A 20,751-nucleotide genomic window follows, 5' to 3' on the forward strand; every position below is an offset into this window, starting at 1 on the left:
CTTGTTCTTCGCTGACTGCTCCTAAATTTTCGGGGAAAAAGTCCACATGTGAATGAAAGAAATGCATTTTTACACTCATGGAGCAACCCAATGTTTTAAATTTGTCCAGCATTTTCATTACAATTTCCTTATAATCAGGATCCTTTTAATTACCCAGAAATTTACTGACGACATCTTTGAAAGCAACCCAATCTTCTTTTTCCGTTTCTGTCATGTTAGTCTCAAATTCTTTATCCTTCATAAATTTTTTCGGATATCTGGACCAACAAATATTCCTTCTTTCAACTTAGCTTGGGATAAACTTGGAAACTTTTTGCACAGGTATTTGAAACAATTGCCATCTTTTGGAACAGCCTTGATAGGCTGCTTCATTACACCTAATTTTACATGTAGCGGTGGAATGCTATCAGGATAAGATATTAGTCTTTGATTTTTCCGGTCATACCCACGAACATGGCAGGAGCAAAAATAACAATCATCAAAATGGTTTTGGGGCTCTCTCCACGTCATAGGAATTCCAAATCGTAAAGCATTCTTCTTTCCTTGATGCCATAAGCGTAGATCATTGAGACACTGCACGCAAACTTTATGAGGTGCCCAATAGTTGTCCTGATCTCTGAGTTTTATGTCAAAATATGCGAGATAAAGTTGTCTTACTTAGTCTGTAATGCTCCTCATGCGATTTTTAACAACACTATATTCGCCGCATGTATAACAAAAGTCATCTGGGAAATTTTCACAATGTCTTGAACTCAAAGCCGTGTTTCACGAAACGCACAGAAAGAAGCAAACTTTAAAATGACTCCCTATTACGCTTGCTAGTGTTTCTGAGAGGTTAGCGGACCTAGATAGGGATTCTCGCGGGATATTGGTAGAGAGAGATTGTTACAGAGAGAGGTACAGTGACAGAAAGTAGTGATAGAGGGGTACTTTTGTAGATTTGACCAAAGTAGAATGCTGGTCAGTCAAGAAGGGAAGAAATTCAAAAATAAAAATTTTTTTATGGTAAATGTTCATAATATTTTGCATTCATTTAGGTCAAAATAAGTGAAAACTTATTTTGACCTAATTTCGATATTTAGCATTTTAATAATTTATGGTTATGAAATACAGCATTAAACAGTGGTGTCTTTTTTTTTTTTTTTTTTTTTTTTTTTTTTTTTTTTTTTTTTTTTTTTGAGTCAAAGGTAAAATATACGGCCCACTTATTTGAATTTATTTGCAGTTATTTGAATCGAAGTTATTCATCTTTAAAATTTCTTTAATTTACAAAATCAATTGTTAATAAATTTTAGCATATGAATGAAAATTGGATTTCATTCATGTGCTTTTTTTTTTTTAATTTTATAATTTAGAAGAAATATAATTCAGCCAATCTAACAGATTTTTTTTTTTTTTAAATTAAAATTTATTTTTGCTTGTAATTAGCGCGTTAGAAAATAAATATATATAAAAAGAACACCAGTGTACCATCTGCGTCAAAAGGGTTTTTTTTAGCTACGTACCCTAAATGATCGACCTTCTATTGGCGGAACCCCCTAATTAGTAATCAGGGGTCTGACCAGACATTGTGTGAAAGGTCCTGTTTTCGTAAAATTGTAAAAAAATTACTCGTAATTTGAGAATATAAAATAAACGTTAAGTCACATTCTTTCAACCAGGGTCCTGCTTTTACGAATTTGTGCGAATAGGGTCCTGTGTTTGAAAAAAACTTTTTCAATGAGTTTTTAAATTGTAAATAGATAAAAGATTATGCTCAACACTGTAAAATTATAATTAAAAAAATTTAAATTTTAAAAAATCAACAGCAATTGCAGCTACTAAATTAGAGATACAACATACAAATATTTGGTATTTATCCTATACTGCTGAACGCAGAATATTCATTTCGGACGAATTAATGGAAGAAGCGTCTGCCGAAGACAAAACCTAATTCGTTTACATCCATCTTTCTTTTTTTTCTCCCTGGGAAGTGTTTATTCGATTAACAAAACAATAATGACGATAAGCAAATTTGTGAAGGGTCCGATTAAAAGAAAAATCATTTTGTGAAGGGTCCGTTTTTAAGTTAAAATATTTTGTGAAGGATCCATTTTTATGAAAAGATATTTTGTGAAGGGTCCGTGAACGGACCCAAATTTCTTCTAAACAGACCCCTGGTAATTGTTCGATTTTTTTATAGATTTATCAATAATAGTCTTAAAATTATTGTGCGGATTTGAGGAAAAGTCCTCCAGACCAAAAGTCTGGGACTGTCTGCTGCTTGGCATACAAAGATTAAAAAGATAATATAGAGATGATCCTTGATAGCCAAGGTCTGCTACCTTGGTAACAAGCGAGAGCACATTTTTTATGGGGGTGCAATGGGGAATAAAGGTATTGATTGGTTTACTCACGCTGTCCTATGTCACGATCAAAACAAAACGTAACCATAGTACCCGCCAAGACGCGAGACTGATTTCTGGAGGAGTTCTCGTGAAAGCCGCACTATATGTATTATGTCAGACAGGGGCAGTGGTGAGCTCAGTATAGTTTGTCTAAAGTATGAACTCCCCTAGCTATTCGTTTGGACCCGTGGCGGTGACTATGATAACGAGGTATAGCTATTTCAAGTCGGGGTGTGGGGTCAATGTTTAGGACAGGCTTTTGGCTTGGGTGGGCGAGAGAAAGGGAATCTTTTTATTTGATCTACTGTGTTAAGAGAAGGTACCCCCTCTGAAATGCGCTATTCTTGTTTCCAGCAGACGGCCTACAGACTTTGTAGCGAGGGGAGTTCTTACTTTAGACGAACTATATTTGTCTCGATTTATAACCCCACTCCTCACTGTATAGGGATTGCGCTTATAGGGAGGTCTTTCTTCTCGTAGACATGTAAGGGGTGCAATTTGCGAAAATCATGTATTTGGGGGACCGAAAAGTAATGTCGTTTCCGTGCATCTGATATTTGTTATCAAGATTTTATTTATAATCAAAAATGTAGTTACCCTCGTTAGCAACAACCTTTCAATGCCGGGTAGAGAAAAATAAATAGGTTTTTTTTTAACGAATATTTACTGCGTCGAAACGACATTACTTTCCGGTACCCCTAATACTATCTTTGCGATAAGTTTCTACCTGACCGAGAAATATATCGAAATATAATATGCCAAGTTATACCGGGATTAAATTTGAGATATTGCAGTCAGGATTAGATTTACAACTAGAAAATAATGCGTTTCGAATATAATCGTGGTTTAAATCATTTGATTTTTTTTTTTTTAAAGAAATTATTGATTAAAATCAAGTGTATCCTTTCTTTAAAAAAAACATTAACTTAAACACGCATAATTTTCATAACATTTAATGTGAACGTACTTAGTAAATAAAAAAATCTTAATTTAAGTTTAAAATATTTTTATATAATATAATTAATAAATACATTCTTAAAGGTGTTATTTTTTTTAAAAGTCTGATTTTAAGGGAGCTATTCTTTTACTATAAAATAATAAAACGCATATGCATTAAAATTATTTATTCTTCATTATTTCTTTAATTATTTATTATTATTTCTTTATTCTCGTCGTTATTATTTTAAAAAGTGTATTGATTTAAATCAATAGTGATTTTTTTCAAACAAATAAATCAATAATTTAAATAAATTTTTAAAAAAATATTGATTTAAAAAAAATTTCATTTAAACATAAAATATTTTTTTCAATGAAATTAATAAATACATTCTTTAGGGGGCGATATTTTAAATCTAATTTTATTAATGAGGATTTTTATTAAGAAATATCGAAAAGGATATGCTTGTAAATTATTATGTTTCAAAATAGAATAAGAATGATATGAAACTTTTAAATAGTAATTTTCCATTAAATACATTTAATGTAATTTTCTGACTGAAAACATGTTTCAATTATACCCATTTAGTTTTTTGCTAATTGAAACGCAATGCTTTTATATCATATTAAATATGAAGGAAGCGTGTATCAAGGTTTGCTCAATCCCTAGTGACGTAATTTTTTTTTCAGTTATGTTTTCTTAGCCAAACTAATTTACTCTTCATTAGGTATCTAGTTAACAAATTGTCTCCCAATTTTCAGTAATCATCAGCAAGTTGAGCTTTAAAAATACTACTGATTTTCTTATCTCGGTAATTGGTATGTTATGTATATATATATATATATAAAAAAATTATAAAAAAACAATGAAAATAATGAAAATATATAATCTCGTCGTCAGCTCACACGGTTGGTTATATCCACAAAAAAGAATGATTTCTAGTATTGTATTTGTATAGCCAAAGCAAAATATATGAATACAATAGTGTGAGGAGCACCAAAAAATTTAAACAAAAAAATAACTAGTTAAGAAAAGAATTCAAAATAAAACAGAAAATGCGAATTTAAACAATCAAGCAAAAATAGAAAATAAAAAACAAGAAAATACGGAGTAAAATATAAAAAGTAATATATAAAGCAAGCACCGAATTCGAATGTACTTACAAATAACCACATTTTAAAAAAATGATATAAAATATTTTCGTTACAGGTTTTCCAGATTACAGAATATGAAAATAGAAGCATAAATAGAGTTTGAGGAGATTTTTATGGCGTGTTCTTACAGATGTTCAAAAGCGTGTTGGATTTCTTACCTCGGATTGATCCAAACTGGATGTGCGCAAGGTAATAATGTAAAATTTATATTATTAATTAAGTTTTTTTAATTATNGTAATTTTTTTTAAAAAAAAAAAGGTTGTTATATGGATTAGATTTGAATGATTGTTTTGAATTCTTAGAATTTTGTGCATTTGCAATGTACCTAAGTTAGTAGCGAGCGAAGCGAGCTTGGTTTGCGAAGCAATTTTCGGGGGTTGGCGAGCAGGGGGCGCAGCCCACTAGTATAATTATACTTTCCTCCATTTTTAATATTGAAGATGTAACATAATTCGCTATGAAAAGTTTCTTCCTTGTAGCGTCCTCTTAAGAACCAGTTTTTTTTTTTTTTTTTTTAAAGAGTCAGGCAAAGTTAAATACTTGACATTTTTGATTTTGTTGAAATTTTCGGGGAATGTTTGTTAAATGTAAGACAGTTTGTTAGACATGTGTTTTTTGCTTGTCCAAATTTTTTCTCAAAATTTCGGGATGTTAGAATTGACTCCGAATTTTGAGAAAAACACATCTCTTTAAATACAGCAATGCTTTTTGTGAAATGGATGGCTCTGACCATCATTTTGTGTTCTATTGCTTCACAAACAATTAAAACATAAGTACCTACAGTGGACCTTAGAAAAATCATCAAGTAAAGCTATTTTCTTGGATTTTGATCGTCAAAATCTGCCTGAGCTTAATAGTGAACTACAAAGATATATATTTCTGTGAATAGCGGCTACTCAACTTAATCGTAACAGCGATCAAGAACTTGAAATTTTAACTTTTCATTCGCTAGAACAATCTAAACTGTCTCTGTAGCATGACGCTCGGTGTTGATTTATATTCACCTTCTTTATACTTTAATATTTTCGATGTTTATAAATTCTAAAATAATGTAAATTCTAATAACTAGTCTCATAAACATTAACCAACCACCACAGAATTTATACTAATGTAGGGCTGCAAGTTTGTCGCGGGAAAAAAGACCCCGAATTCGCGGGAAATTTTGAAAATTACACAAATTCTGAGCATAAAAAAATTTATTATATAAATGATGCAAAAGACAGAAATTGCGCAAATAAAAAAAAAAGCTTAAAAATACACAACAAAAGTATTTTTTTGAATATCAAGCAATATTTATATTTTTATTCAAATGAACAGAATTTTGGTACGAAGTATTGTACATTGTAAGTTTATTCTCATTTATGCTTCGTCTTTCGTCACTCAATAAATTTTTTACTTAGAAAACGATCTTTCTGCGTCAGTGATGTTTTTAGGCACCGACAAACATCGAATTGCCAATTTTGAAGTTTTCGGTCCTTGATTTCCGAAATTCGATCAATTTTCCTTCACCAACGCGCAATTCCTTGACCGTTGCTCTGTAAGAAGTAATTGCTGTGAAAACTCAAACATTCTACATTCAAACTACTAGTTACAAGTCCCTACTAACTACTAGTCCTCCCTCTCATCTAAGAAACTGATCCATATTTAAGAAATCACAAGAAGCCGCCTAGGAAAAATTAACTGGATATGCAGAAAGGCAGTAAAAATTTCATTGCCCAGTGCAATAGCTTGTATAAAAAATTTTCTGTCAAAGATTTGATTAATAACATTTTCCTTCTTTTGTGATTCCAATTTCTTTTGTACTCTTACTGACTTCAGGAAGGTAATTACCCTCCCTAAGTGTAGAAAGACCATTAGTTGACAAGATTGTGATTATCTCTTATCTCTGAACTATTTTCATGTCATTTTGCTATTGATTCACTCCCTTAAATATCTAATCAATTTCACTTGTTCAATTTGATATTCAGGAAAATAAAAAATTCTGTTTAATAAAAATAATAAATAAAAAATGAAAAAAAAATTTCAAATTTTAAGCAATTTTCGCGCAAGTCAAGACATATTGAGAAATTCGCGAATTCGAGGAAAAAAGATGACAATTTCGCGGAAATTCGAGCCGCGACAGACCTGCAGCCCTACAATGGGTAATACCAAAAAAATCAAGACGTGTATAAGAGCCGCGGTGGCTCAGGGGATAAAGTGCTCGTCTCCCAAAGTGGTGACCCAGGTACGAATTCCCGCTATTAGAATTCTACTCTTGGCTCGCACCGACCACAGTGCTAACATAAAATATCCTCAGTGGTTGGCTGTTCATGGGTTTAAATCCCCTTGCCACCGGGTTGTCCGTGGGAAGTTTTCGTGGTTTTCCTGCCCATGTAACGCAAAAGTGGGTTAGTTACATCAAAAAGTCAGCCACGGAGGCTAAATTTTCCCCATGCATGATGTAGGAGTTTCCTCGTCATCTGGGTTGATTCAAAATTTCATCTTTAAGAAGTTAAACATCGATAGTGAACTCATAACTAGGTCAATGTCTTGCATAAAGTAAAATAAAAAAAGAGAGAAAGAAATTCGTGAAGTGTTGCCTTAAGTTGAAGTGTTACCGGTGGCGTTACTTTAAAGTAGCGAAAAACTGAAATTTAGCACAACTTTCAAGGTCATTAAGTGCCTTCGCTAAAAGTGAACACATATGAAATTTGCTGTAAAAGAAGCTTTATGTATTGCAGGGACAAAATCAACTCATAGATCAATAATTATTCATTCAATTTTTATATTATGAGGCTCTATACTTTGAGGCCCGTACCTCAGTAATTAGAAACCAAAATAATTATGGAAAAGCTGCAAATTTTGTTTTTTAGGCTGAAAATGTATATCTGAATTTAACACCTTCCTGGGTAAACTTTAGTCTCTATTTAGAATTTACTAAAGGGGCAAAACTTACTCATTGCTCTTTAGACAAGTAATATATGTTTCTGATGGGTTTTTTTTTTTTTAATTACTATTTTTTTTATTTGAAATATTACTTATAATCAGGTTTCACTATGAAAGTTTAAAAAAAAGAAGCCGGAAATACTAAATTTAATCATACCAAAGACTTAATAAATTTTAAAAAAAACAGTTACCGAACGTATAGTGATCAAAATCAAAATGGGTTGGCCACACAGAGGGATTAAATGATTTATGAGTTGGTTTCCACGTTGTTTTTTTTTTATTGCTGATGGGGGAAATTTTAGGTATTAAGTTTAGCTCCGTAGGATAGGCCGAAATAGATAAACTAACTTGCATCTTTTAGTGATAGTATGGAGAGGTTTAACTACCATCAAGAAGTATGCAAAAAAGTGTTAGATCTCTGTCACTTCAAATTATGAAATAATTTTAACTTGTGATATTTATAGTATTATATTTCAATTAGTGATAGTGTGGAGGTTTAACTACCATCAAGAAGTGTTAGATCTCTGTCACTTCAAATTATGAAATAATTTTAATTATGAATGCTTAAAATTCCAATATATATACGTATATATCACGATAATTGGCTCATTCTGTGTGAAACAGACCAATGTCTATTGCCGCCTTATCGCATTTTCTTATGAAATGTTTTTTTAAAGAAATGAAATGTTTTATGTTTCCAATTTTTTTGGACAAAAAATACGATTCTTGGGCTATTTTTAAATTTGACTCAATTTAACAAAATGACATAACTAAAGAAGGTGGCTCGTTGTTTTTGCCATCTATTTTTTTTTTTTTTTTTTTTTAAATTTATGAACCGAGAGCCGAGGTGGCTCAGAGGATATAGCGTTAGGCTTTTAATGAGCTTAGCCGTGTTCGAATCCCAGCGATGGATGGTCGATACGAATTCGACGGATCATGAGTTATAGAGTCCTCTTGCCGTCGGGCTAATCGAGGGGGGGGGGGGGATTCGTGNGGGAGGTATTCGTGGTTTTCCTCTCCATGTAGTGCAAATGCAGGTTAGTTTCATCAAAAAGTCATCCACGAAGACAAAATTACTCCCTGTACTTGATCCAGGCGCTCCCTTGTCTTCTGGATTAGATTCAGAATTACAAGGCTACGAAGTTGAGCATTAAATCGTAAACCTAAAATTGGGTTGGCTGTTCAACTACGGTTATAAATAAAATTTATGAACCAAATTTTTAAAAAATCATGAAAGTAGAATTTAGATTAAATTTATTTATTTATTTTTATATGATTATTTGACAAAGCAGTGTCTTTTTAAAAAAAAAAAAAAAAAAGAACTAAAGGCTTCCCTTTACTAGATTGAGAGATATAGCACATAAAAGTAAATTTAGCCGTCTTAAAAATTGTAAGAAATTCATTACATATCATGAAATAATATGTATGTATACGCACCTATCTATCAAAGTAAAGAGATAACTACTTTAGCTTTATTTAGCTACGCTCTGTAACGTTAGAACACTCAAGTGCCTCCTTCATGAAAAACTGCGGAGTTAGCATTTATGTCACGAAAACTGTTTGGATCGCCGAATAAATTATGTTCGATCTTCAAATTTTTAATAGTATTTGTACATCAAAATCGAAAATTAGCAGTTTTTTCCCGTTCTATATCCGTTTCGTTTCATCACGGTGCATAAAACCTTAAGGATTAATGTTTACAAGTTGTATTTTGGTACATACTTCTTTGAAGATGTTCTACAACCTTGAATACCCTTTTTGCAATACATTGTACTGCTTTCAAGATTGGAACGCTAACTCCGCTGTTTTCCAACAGATGGCGCAGTATGTGGTCTTGTCTTATAGAGCACATAGCCACTTTAATAAATCTAGACACTACTTTTGTAATTGTAAGAGAAGCCGTTTAGTATGTATTTAAACGTTCGTTACAGACTTTATTTATATTAGTGCTATTGATATAATTGGTTTTATTAATGTTTTAATATCTGTGAATTCTAAATAAGTGTTGTACTAAAGTTGCTCGCATTTATCATTCATATATACGAGTATTAATAAAACTACGAATAAATTATCTTTTAAATCATGTTGAAAATTTCTTAAAGCTTCTTTTTTCTCCTCGCCACCGCAGGTTTTCATCAATAATTTGTATTTGAAATAGTATTTATTTTTTTCAATGCTAATAATATTTGTTTTTATTTTTTAGTGTTCTGCTGCAGTGGACTTCATATGATCATTCAATTGCTTCGGTCCTGAGTTAAGAGATTTTTGTAATGAATACCACTCGAACTCGATCTGAACATTCTCAAGATTATTTAAAATGAACCCATCATCTGAAATGCAACGTCTAGTGAATCGTACAGTTAAACCAAAACCATTGTTGCTTATCAATCATCCACATTCATATTTTAGTTATGCTAAAGTAACAAAAAAAGTTGAAAAAATCATCAAAATTTTGTGTACCAATGTATAAGTTTCAATGTACACTTGAAGCTTTCTGTGAAATATACATTATACTACGGGAAACTAAAAACAAACTAAAGCCTGTAGCTGATCCTGTCGTTCAGGAAAAATCTAATTCTTTCAAAAGTACCATTAAATATATGACATAAACATTTACTAGCATAACTTCATACTACTAGACATGCTTCCTATAAAAAATATAACAAAATCACTGAGTGCAACTAAGCCAGAGCTCGTTGATCCCCGCTCTATAAGTAACAAAGATCCAAAATACAAAATAACAAAACGTCATAAGCCTCAGGAAAAGCAACCAATAAAAAGTGTCTCAATAAATTTACTATTCGAAACTGCAACTAAATCAGAGTATCTAGTTGATCCAAGATTTGATCCAACTCGTACACGAAGGAAAACGCAGGACTCTGTTATAACATTGAAACGAGTCAAATGGGCTGACAGTGCTTTTCAGTTGAAAAAAGAAACACATAAGGATAAAAATGCAAATTCAAATTGTGTATCTAAAAAATCTGAAGGGATAAACCTATCACCAATCAATCATAATTATAAGCAATCTAAAGATTCTGAATACATAAAAAGTTTACTAGATGCAAAGAAATCATTTGAGGAAATAAAAAAAGCAAAATCTTCACAAAGCTCTAAAGATTTGTTACACCGTGCTCAGAATGTTAACATTCAAAGTAGGTTTGAAAAATTAAAAAACAATTACAATTCTCTTTATTCAAAGCAGCCATCACTTGGAGAAATATTGAATGCCGATAATTCTAAAACAGCTACTTCCAAAAACATTAATGAGGCACTACAATCACGTGACAGTTTTGTGCCATCTGATCCTAGATTAAATAGCAGTAGAATATTTTCCAAAGCTCCCACATCTTTTTCATCCTCTCAAAATCAGAAAGATGCTTCTGCTCCAAAATCTTTGCTATTTCAGGAACAGCCTACATGTACTCGTGTTTGTACTGGTGAAACTTCTAAAGATCTGTCATCAAACCTCCAAAATAAAAAAACAGAAGATACCACTTTAAAAAAGAATGTTGATAATGTTCCGATTTGTAAGAAATTTGTCACAGTTAGTGTTGGGTCTGGATGTCATAGCAAGGACTGTCCTAATTTGGAAGATTCTTCTATCCTGAAACAATTTAAATCAAATATTGTTCCCTCTGAAGTAAATGAAGCAAAATCAAAAGATATTAGATCTGGCATTAATTTTAAATGTTCTTCCTCCAGCGCTAAATTAAATTGTGATAAATCTGATTCTGATGTTTTAAACTCGAAAGAAAACTGTAAACTCAATTCTGTTTCTTTTCCATTGACTGAAAATTCAAAATCAAATCGAGGACATTCTTATAGTTGCAAAACAAGTTCATCATGCCCTGAAAGTGAAAAGAATAACCAGAAAAGCAAAACTCTCCTTCCTTCTCATAAACCTTTAACAGAAAATTTTGCTGCATGGAAAAATTCATTTCTGGGGCCTAGTATGCCGAATGGAAATGTTGAAAATACTAAGACTCCTAAACATTCTGATGTAACGAGTTACAAAGCCTCTGGCATATGCCTTGCTGTTGATAAACCTGGTAAAAAAGATTCTGCTTGCTCTAAAAAAGAGTCTTCCATTTCTAAAAAGTCTAAACAGAAGGTTGAAAATATCAAGAAACCCATACAAACTGATAGACCTAGTTGTTCATCAGTCACTAAAGTGTTTGCATCAAAAAGTAAAGATAAGAATCACAATCATTTATTGGAGATAAATAATAACAACATCCCCAGCTTACACCCTGCTGATAAATCTGGTGAAAAAGATTCTATTCCCTGTAAAAAAGAATGTTCCATTAAGTCTAAACGTAAAGTTGAAAATATAAAAAAATCTGACAGACCTAGTTGTTCATCAGTCAATAAAAAGTCTACATCAAGCAGTGTAGGTAAGAATTATAATTCCTTATTGAAGCATGATATAAAGAATGACAAGAGCTCCAGCTTATGTCTTCCTGCTGATAAATCTAAAAAAAAAGATTCTGCTTTTTGTGAAAAAGTGTCTCCATTTTCTAAAAAGTCTAAAGAAATAGTTAAAAATTTGAAGAAATCTAAACGATCTGATATGCCTAATTGTTCATTATTTTCTAAAATGACGGAATCAAATAATGTAGATAAAGATCACGTTTCTTTTTTGAAAAATGGTAAGAAGAATGGTAAGGACACTAGAATATGTTTTCCTGCTGATGCATCTGATGCAAAAGATTTTTCTCTCTGTAAAAAAAAGTGTAAGATTTCAAACAAGGCTGAAGGAAAAGTTAAAACTATTGAGAAACTATCTGACATATTTAAACGATCTGACGGGCTTAGCTGTTCATCAGTCTCTAAAACACCTACATCTGATAGTGTAAGTAAGACTCACAATTCTTTATCTAAGTATAATGTGAAGAATGGCAAAACCCCTGGCCTATGCCTTCCTGCTGATAAATCTAATGCAAAAAATGAAAAGCATTGTGAAAAAGTTTCACCAATTCCTAAAAAGTGTGAAGAAAAAGTTAAAAATATTAAGAAAATTAAACGAGTTGATATGCCTAGATGTTCATCAGTTTCTAAAATGTCGGAATCCAATTGTGTAAATAAAGATCATAGTTCTTTGTTGGTATTGCATAAGAAGAATAGTAAGAGCTCAGGCATATGTCTTCCTGCTAATAGTACTGATACTTGTAAAAAAGCTTCTCCAATTCTTCAAAAGTCTAAAAGAATTATTGAGACTGTAAAGAAACCTAAACAGTCTAATAGATCTAGTTGTTCATCTTCAACTAAAGTTTCAGAATCAAATTGTGAAGATAAGACTCAAAATTCTGTATTACGAAGTGATATAAAAAGTAATAAGACCTCTGATTTATGCCCTCCTTCTAATAAATCAGCTAAAAAAGATTTTACTGTAACTAAAAAAGCAGCTGTAACTTCTAATAAGTCTAAAGAAAATGTTAAAAAGCTGAAACAGTCGGACACGTTTGACTGTCCGTCAATCACTAAAGTTGCAACAAACAATAGTAACTCAAGTAATATGAACAATTTTCATACTTCTTCAACAGTTTGTGTTAGTAAGAATGACAAAGTCTCCAGTTTAGGCTTTCCTCCTGATTTTTCTCGTAAAAAAACAACTCTGTCACCCAATAAATCTAATAAAAGCATTAAAAAATTAACAAAACAGAAAATATCGGGTAGACTTAGTTCTTCACCGAACTCACATACTGAAAGTAAAGTTTACAATTATTTGACAAACTCTACTATGAAAAATTGCAAGGTCTCCAGCTTAAAAGCTTCAGTCAATGCTAAAATAGCTGAAGAAAACCCTATATGTATAAAATCGCCTAAACAAATAAATATGAATAGTCATTCGTTAACCTCTGCAATTTCAGAATCAAGCAGTGTAAATAAAAACTCCAATTCTTTATCAAACTGTGATATAAATACTGGCAAAGCTTTTAACGCTTCTCTTTCATCTAATGAAGATTTTATTCCAGATAAAAAACACTCTCAACCATCTGATAAAAATGAGGAGAAAGTTTCAAAAACTAAACCTATTAGTAAGCGTATATCTTGCGAGACTGAAAATTCAGTAACCAAACATGAACTTCCTACTCGGGTATTCTTCAAGGCTCTGTTAAAGAATAAGGAAAACGGTAAAAGTACCAGTGATAGTGCTCTTACTGATAATGTTGCTGAGGACAAATTTATTGTCGAAGGACAAATGTGTAAACAAAAATCTGCAAATTTAAAAGAAATTAAGCAGTCAGGTAATTGCACTAAATCTGGGGAAAAACCCTACGATTTTCCAAGATCGACTACAAATGCAAAAGAGGCCTACCGTGTTGATCGAAAATCTAATTTGAACAATAGCTTGAATGTTTGTCAAAAGAGGAAAAATAACACGGATGAAGATGATAATTATTCTTGGCGTAGACGAAAAAGGCATAACATGTGCCACAATCTCTATGGAGATGAATCAAATGATCCATCTTATATTCATCAAAAAAGAAAATCTTGCACAACTGAAGAAGAGAACTATTCTTGGTGTAAACGAAAAATACTTAAAATGGATTATACTGAACTCTACGATAATGAATCATATGAACCATCTTATTATTTTCAGAAACGGAATTATCAGGGTCTTCCAAAGAAAAATTGGGACTACCTTCAATTTTGTTTTCAACAAGTCTGTAGATTGCCTATGGCCAGAAAAGAACATTATAAAGCTTGGAAGACCTTTTGTAAAAGATATAATTGTACTATAAAAGATTCAAAGCAATACTGTTATAGTGAAAAAAGTGATTATTGGCATTTTTATAAAAATAGGAATCAAATTCGTTCCCCATCTGTATTTGGTGCTAAAAGATCCCCAACGATTGGAAAAGTTCCAAAGAATAGAATTAAGCATCGAGTAAATTTAAAAAGCTCCGCCATTTTACGAAATCTGAGAAAAAAATATCTTGAAGTTAATAGATTTTCAACCAGTAGAAACATCCGAAATGAATTTGCGAGAAGGTTGGTTAATAGGGCAAAGTTGTGTAAACCATCTCATTTGTATCAGAAGAATTTTGCTCAGAAAATTAACAATTCTAGTCTTCAAAACATACATTCTCATTCAGGACTTGTCACGAACTCTGAGTGCTTTACATCAAATAATAGTTTCCAAGAAGCTTGTAGTTCACGTGGTATCTCCAATGAAATTTGTCTAAAAACTTTACGGAAAATCGAAAGCAATCTTACTCCACTAACAACAGGTAAATTCTGTACTTTTGATATTTCTAAATTTAAGTTGAATAGATTTCGTAAAAATCTTAAGACTAAATGTGTTGGATCTTCTTCTAAAAGAAAAAATGACAAAATATTTCTACATAGAACTGACCATAAAATAAAAAAACGGAAGTATTGCAAAATTAGTTTGATATCAATTCATTCTGATAATATTTACAAATTTATGCACGGTGCTATTTTTAGCAATATTTATTTTAAAGCTCCTTTTGCTCATAAACTTCTAATGATATATAAACTTTTAACAGAAGATTTCCAAAGTAAATCTCTAACAGTTTGTCTTCAAAATGATTCTTCATACCTTCATCCTCCTAAACATTTGCTTAATAAAAACACTTTTAATTCTTTGAGTCATATACAGAACTGTGATGGAAATACAACTTGTAGTGCGCCTCTTTTAACTCTGCTGAACGAATATGTTCAACAAAGTAATAGACAAGGCGGAAATCAGAAGATTTGCTGTTTAAAAGAACTGAACAACATAATCAATTCTATTTGCTTACAGTTAACAACAGGAAGTGTTGGAAAGTCTTTGTCTTACAACTATCAAAATCTTTCCGATTGCCGTTCTTTAGTGTCTAAACATGAGCCTAATTTTGAAAAACAATTTCCAGATAGTCTCAGCAATTTGTATTTTGAAAGTTTTAAGAATAATGATTCCTATCAGACGGTAAGCAATAATCCTTTTGATATTGCAAATGATAAATCTGATTCATTTCACTTACATCATAATAAAAGTGTTATTTTATATCATCAACCACTGGAGTCAAAAGTAAGCTCAATTTGCAAAGCGTATTCTTCCAATGTAAGCAACTTTAATTCTGAACGTAGTGGTTCTAATTTTTTGAATGATAAGTCTCTCTTGGTTCAAAAGATAAGTAATCACCCTAGTCACGGTGCAAATAATGATTGTGATTCATTTCATTTGAATAAAAATACTCTTTCGCGTCATCAATCGCTTAAGTATCAGAGACACCCAATATATGAGACTAACTTTTCTGATGTAAGTAACTTAACTAACAGTTGGAACCTTTTGAATCCCGAAATTAACGGCTTCTATTTACCTGCAAATAATTCTCTTTCTGTGGGAGACTCTTTAAATGAAACCATGAATGTAAAAGATGCTAATGCAGGAAATAAGATGAGCAGAAAAGGGGATCCTGAAGTGTTTGACAAAAAGTCCTGTGAAGGAGTACCTTCCTGCTGGAAGCGTCAAGATGACTGCTCTTCCTCTGTTAAACCACCTGATATTTTCAAAAGTGGGGTTGCTACTTCGAAATTATGGTATGAGAAAAATTCCAGGTGCAAAAAATTGCACAAGTCACCAACTAAATCCATTTCATCTTTCAGAAAATCGGGAGAATCCAATTTAAAACAGTTTTCTCTCGTTGATCCTGCAATACCACCACCTACCTTTCGAAGCATTGAAACTGGCAATGTTATTTTAAGATATGATGTGTTCAAATCAGACTGCGTGTGCAATCTTAAACAGCGTGATATCACTGCCTTCAACCGTTTGTTGAAAAACGAAAATCTGTTTACGCGCAATTATCATTTGGTGGAGAAATATTTTAAACATGTTAACAGCTTAAAATACCATCATATTGATCTCTCAGCAGCTACAAAAGAAAGATCTGATTTGACTGGAAAATTGTTGGAGGCTTACGACTTTTTATCCAATGAGCTTTCATATCATGAAAGTGTTCTTCGGGGATTGGTGCATTATGCCTCTCAACCCGGTACTTCTGATAATTCTTCTCGCATTAAAGAAATTGTCAAGCAAATGGATATTATTGAAGGTTATGAATTGGCTTGCAAAGTTTTGTTGATATAAAATTATTCAGGATAGCAATAGAACAGGGAATTTTATAGATCTGGATAAATCAAGGAATTAAATCTAAAATATTCTTAACACTTTCGCGCAGATGAGACACTCGTGTCCCTTTTGTGTATTTTTTTTCTGACACTAATTACAGGCGAAAATATAGTTTAGTATTAATTGTTGTATTCTTGAAATTTTATTTGTTCTTAAATATAAAATCCAAAAAAAGTGATTTGAAAATAATAATTTTAGTCATATTTCAAAAGTTTATCGATAATTGATTATGTAATTTAAAGGAATTTCAATGATGAATGACTTTCTATCAGATCTTCAAATATGAAAAAATATCATTGGAAAGTAAGAACTTTAATACAAAAAGGGACACAGATGTCCGATTTCATAACCAAAAATTATTAAAATGCTAAACATAATATTTTTTCACATATTTTGAGTTATAATACAAAATAATAATAAGAAAAAAAAATTTTTTTTTTAAAAAATCCTGTGTCAAATGGTTTGAGTTGGGGAAAAAGAAAAGAGCTTCCAATGTTTTTTTCCCTTTAAAACTTTTTTAAACTCTAGTAACCAAAGAACTAATAATATCTTGTGGAAAATTAATAATAATGTTTATCCCACCGACTACCGAAATAAGGGAAATTCAAAAGTCAAGGAATTTTTTCTGGCTTTTTGGTCGTTTTAATTCAATTCCCTGACATTTCCCCGATTTTTACAGATTGATAAAATTCCCAGCTCTTCCTGCACTGTTAGAGGGAAACGCATAACATCAACATCTTTCATGTAGCAATCTTATTGTTCATATTAGGTACATTCTACGCAAGCTTGGTAGAAAATTTTTCTGTGGTAACTGTACTGCGCAAAACTACGTGCTTGAACATGCGGAATGCTAGGTGAAAGTATTAACCCCCATATCATTTCTTTATATAGAAATGATCTTTGATTACACTGTATACAACAACTCGCAACGGAATGTTGACAGAGATGCCAATTGCTCTAGACACGCCAAAATAATTATTTAAAAAAAAAAAAAAAAAAACGGTAGATAACTACAAAGTAAATTTTGCAAATATTTGACTATTTTTGCTTGCTTTTTAAAAGTTATAGCATGACATAACTACTAAAAAGTGGTGAATTATTTTAAAATAGTGGTGGATAAAAATCTAAATTGAATTAATTAAACCAAGAATCACAATTGATAAACTACCACTTTAAAATATTTATTTGCTGTCCGGAGCAAGTTGGCATCTCAGTGTTGAACACGTCTGAGATACGTCAATTATTGTTTTGACATGCGAAACAAATGACATCTCCCAGACGTCTTCGTATGTCAAGGAGTTAAATCTGTCCTTGTCTTGTTTCTCGCAATTTAAGCCAAGGAAAGCGAAACTTATGCAAATATGTATCTTGGAAAGTTATAAATATATATTTTAATTCGATGTTTAACGTTTGGTTAAACTTCGTGAAACGTTATTTTTGTAATGTACGTTTTTTTTTATCAATTATTTTTCCAAAAACTTAGCTTTACGCTTACTTTTAAGATACAATAAAAGTATTTGATCTATCGGAATGATTCTATTCTAACGCCCTTGTACTTCTTTATGGGTGTTTCATAAAAAAATATTTCCAAATATGTTAAATCGGAAACATATTTAAAAACTAAAGAGTTTTAATTTGTAGTACCGAAGTAGTATGAATTCAAACTTCCATTAAGAGCCATACAATTTTATAGTTTATCAAAAAAATAAATCGTTTCAATATGTAACAACAAAATAAAATGAGATCTCCTATTAAAAGAATCTATTAATTTAGATGCCAAGATAATTTAAACATACATTACAAGTTACAGAAATTAATTTTTGGTTCATCTTCGTAATTTTTATAAGTATGTTACTGTAAAACATAGTTTTAAAATACAATAAAAAATTATATGCATAGTTATGCTGCATATAGTATTTTTAAATTAATGGCGTACTTTATATCCCTTCTGAAAAACCTGTAATAATTTCGTTTTAAAATATATTGCCAAGATACTCTTCGTATTTCGAGATATGTTTTATGTGTTTCTCTTAACATGTAAAATTTTTTAATCAAGGTTTAGGAAATGTACATATTGTTACATGTTTATTTTGTACAGTAAAATAATATTTTATTTATTAGGAATGTTCAAATATTTTCTGTCCTGTTTTATTCGGATGTATACAGTGTTGGTGTCTTTTAAGATTTTTAAAATCTAATTATTTTATTACTGTTTGTTGTCACTCTATATTGTCATATGTATTCATATATGCTGAGGGTAAAAATTGTTTACAATGCAGGGATGATTGTGCTCCGGAAAAAATCCGGATTTTTTGCTAACCACGATCCGGAAGTTCAAGAAATCATCGACCACATAAGTTTCCGGATATCGATGATATTTCAACAATCCAAGCCCATTAGAATTTATTTTTTACCCCAGAATATATTTGCAAAAGAGGAGATTTCTTCTTATCTCCTCCAAGGAAGGAGATAAGCAAGTGGAGATCTCCTTTTGTTTGTTTCTTGGAATGCGATGGGAAGGGCTAAATTGGAATGCGAAATAGTGGGCATTTTAGTTCCATTAAAAGAGTTCTCCACACTGTGCGGTCTCCAAGGTCAAGGTTATAAACTGTTAGTAAATAATTGATGACTAGGGATTTTAACTATCAATTCTGATTAGGGACTTGCTCAATTCTAATTAGGGACTACTCCATTTTTTTTTCTTCGCAAACGATATTTTTTATTTTATCTTTATATTACATTCAATTTTTTTTTAAATTTTTTATCTATCTTTTTTTTTTTTCCGAAAAACTTTCTTATTCTCTGTTGGCAAGCTGCCAATAGCAACAAATCCCTTTTCTAGAACATCACTTGGCGCTGTCTTAAGTTTTCATTAGAATTTGTTTATTTATTTATAGTATTACTAGCGCGGCCAAAAGTATAACTGCGCCTCGTAAATATTGCATCAAACCTACAATTTATTTGTAAAGGAAGCATACTTTATTCAATTAATTTATCGTTGTTTTATTCTTTCGTTATTTCTTTATTGTTTCGTTATTTATTTATTATTTCGTTATTTATTTTTTTCGCTTAGTCGTTCATAGTAATTCATGTTAAATAAGCTAGTTCAAGAATTTTTCTACACATTTTACTCACCAACTGAAACAATATGTGGTTTCTATTTCATCGACACTATCACAATTACCGCCATAATCGATGAAGACGACTATGACATGATCAAACATTAAGAATGATGTAATTCAAAAGCTGAATTAAAATGCCAAACTTTATTTTATTTAATATTATTAAAATTTAATTATAACTGTATGCTTACACCTCAAAAATATTGAAAAATAAAATTTAAAGACAAAATATGTGATTACAATGCGAATGATTACAATGCAGCTTTAATGTGGCCGCGCATTGTAAATAGAACTAAATAAGTTCATAGATTACGGAAAACTTTTTTTTTCTTTAATAGTAACTCGTTTATTTTTTCAAATGAGGTTTTTGATTCTATACAATCACAATTTAAATACGAAATTTCTGTCAGTGATTTGTTTTATCGTTATTTTAGAGAATTTGTTTTTATTCTGGCGCTTATCAATATTTTGGCAATAATCGATGTCACAAAACGTGATGATGTGACAACGCATTAAATAGATTAATAGACATAAATAGATGAAATTAATTACAAATAAAATACAATCATAGACATATTAAGTAAATTAATTTAAATACAGAACTTTTTTCATTTAATATTTTTCCACTTTATTTATTTTTTCTATTCCAATGCTTTTTCTGTCTGGATACCTGCAAGTGACGTAGTGTGTGTATCTCGAACCTGATTGGTTGTTGAAACGTGGCATTTGTATATTTCAACAAATTCGATGTGCAATACGACGCTGTATTTAATTAACTTCACGTTAATTAACATTCTAACTTATGTGGAGAAACTTCAGTCAACTTTAANTTCATTTAATATTTTTCCACTTTATTTATTTTTTCTATTCCGATGCTTTTTCTGTCTGGATACCTGCAAGTGACGTAGTGTGTGTATCTCGATCCTGATTGGTTGTTGAATCGTGGCATTTGTATATTTCAACAAATTCGATGTGCAATACAACGCTGTATTTAATTAACTTCACGTTAATTAACATTCTAACTTATGTGGAGAAACTTAAGTAAACTTTAACATGCCATTTTGTTTATAAACGATCAGC

The 20,751-nt window shown here is 31.2% G+C and overlaps 1 protein-coding gene across 4 annotated transcripts in view; it reads left to right on the forward strand.

Moving 5' to 3' along the window:
- Positions 1 to 17,109, forward strand: part of LOC139426613 (protein PF3D7_1417600-like) — a 48,297-nt gene extending 31,188 nt beyond the window's left edge. For all 4 annotated transcript variants that reach the window (XM_071185956.1, XM_071185957.1, XM_071185959.1 and 1 more), the window contains exon 2: positions 9,608 to 17,109. In XM_071185956.1, the coding sequence (XP_071042057.1) occupies positions 10,046 to 16,507 (6,462 nt within the window). In that variant the 5' untranslated portion in view covers positions 9,608 to 10,045 and the 3' untranslated portion in view covers positions 16,508 to 17,109. The remainder of the gene's footprint in view (positions 1 to 9,607) is intronic.
- Positions 17,110 to 20,751: the final 3,642 nt, after the last annotated feature.

Source organism: Parasteatoda tepidariorum, chromosome 9, assembly GCF_043381705.1.
Source record: "Parasteatoda tepidariorum isolate YZ-2023 chromosome 9, CAS_Ptep_4.0, whole genome shotgun sequence".
Lineage (NCBI taxonomy): Eukaryota > Metazoa > Arthropoda > Arachnida > Araneae > Theridiidae > Parasteatoda > Parasteatoda tepidariorum.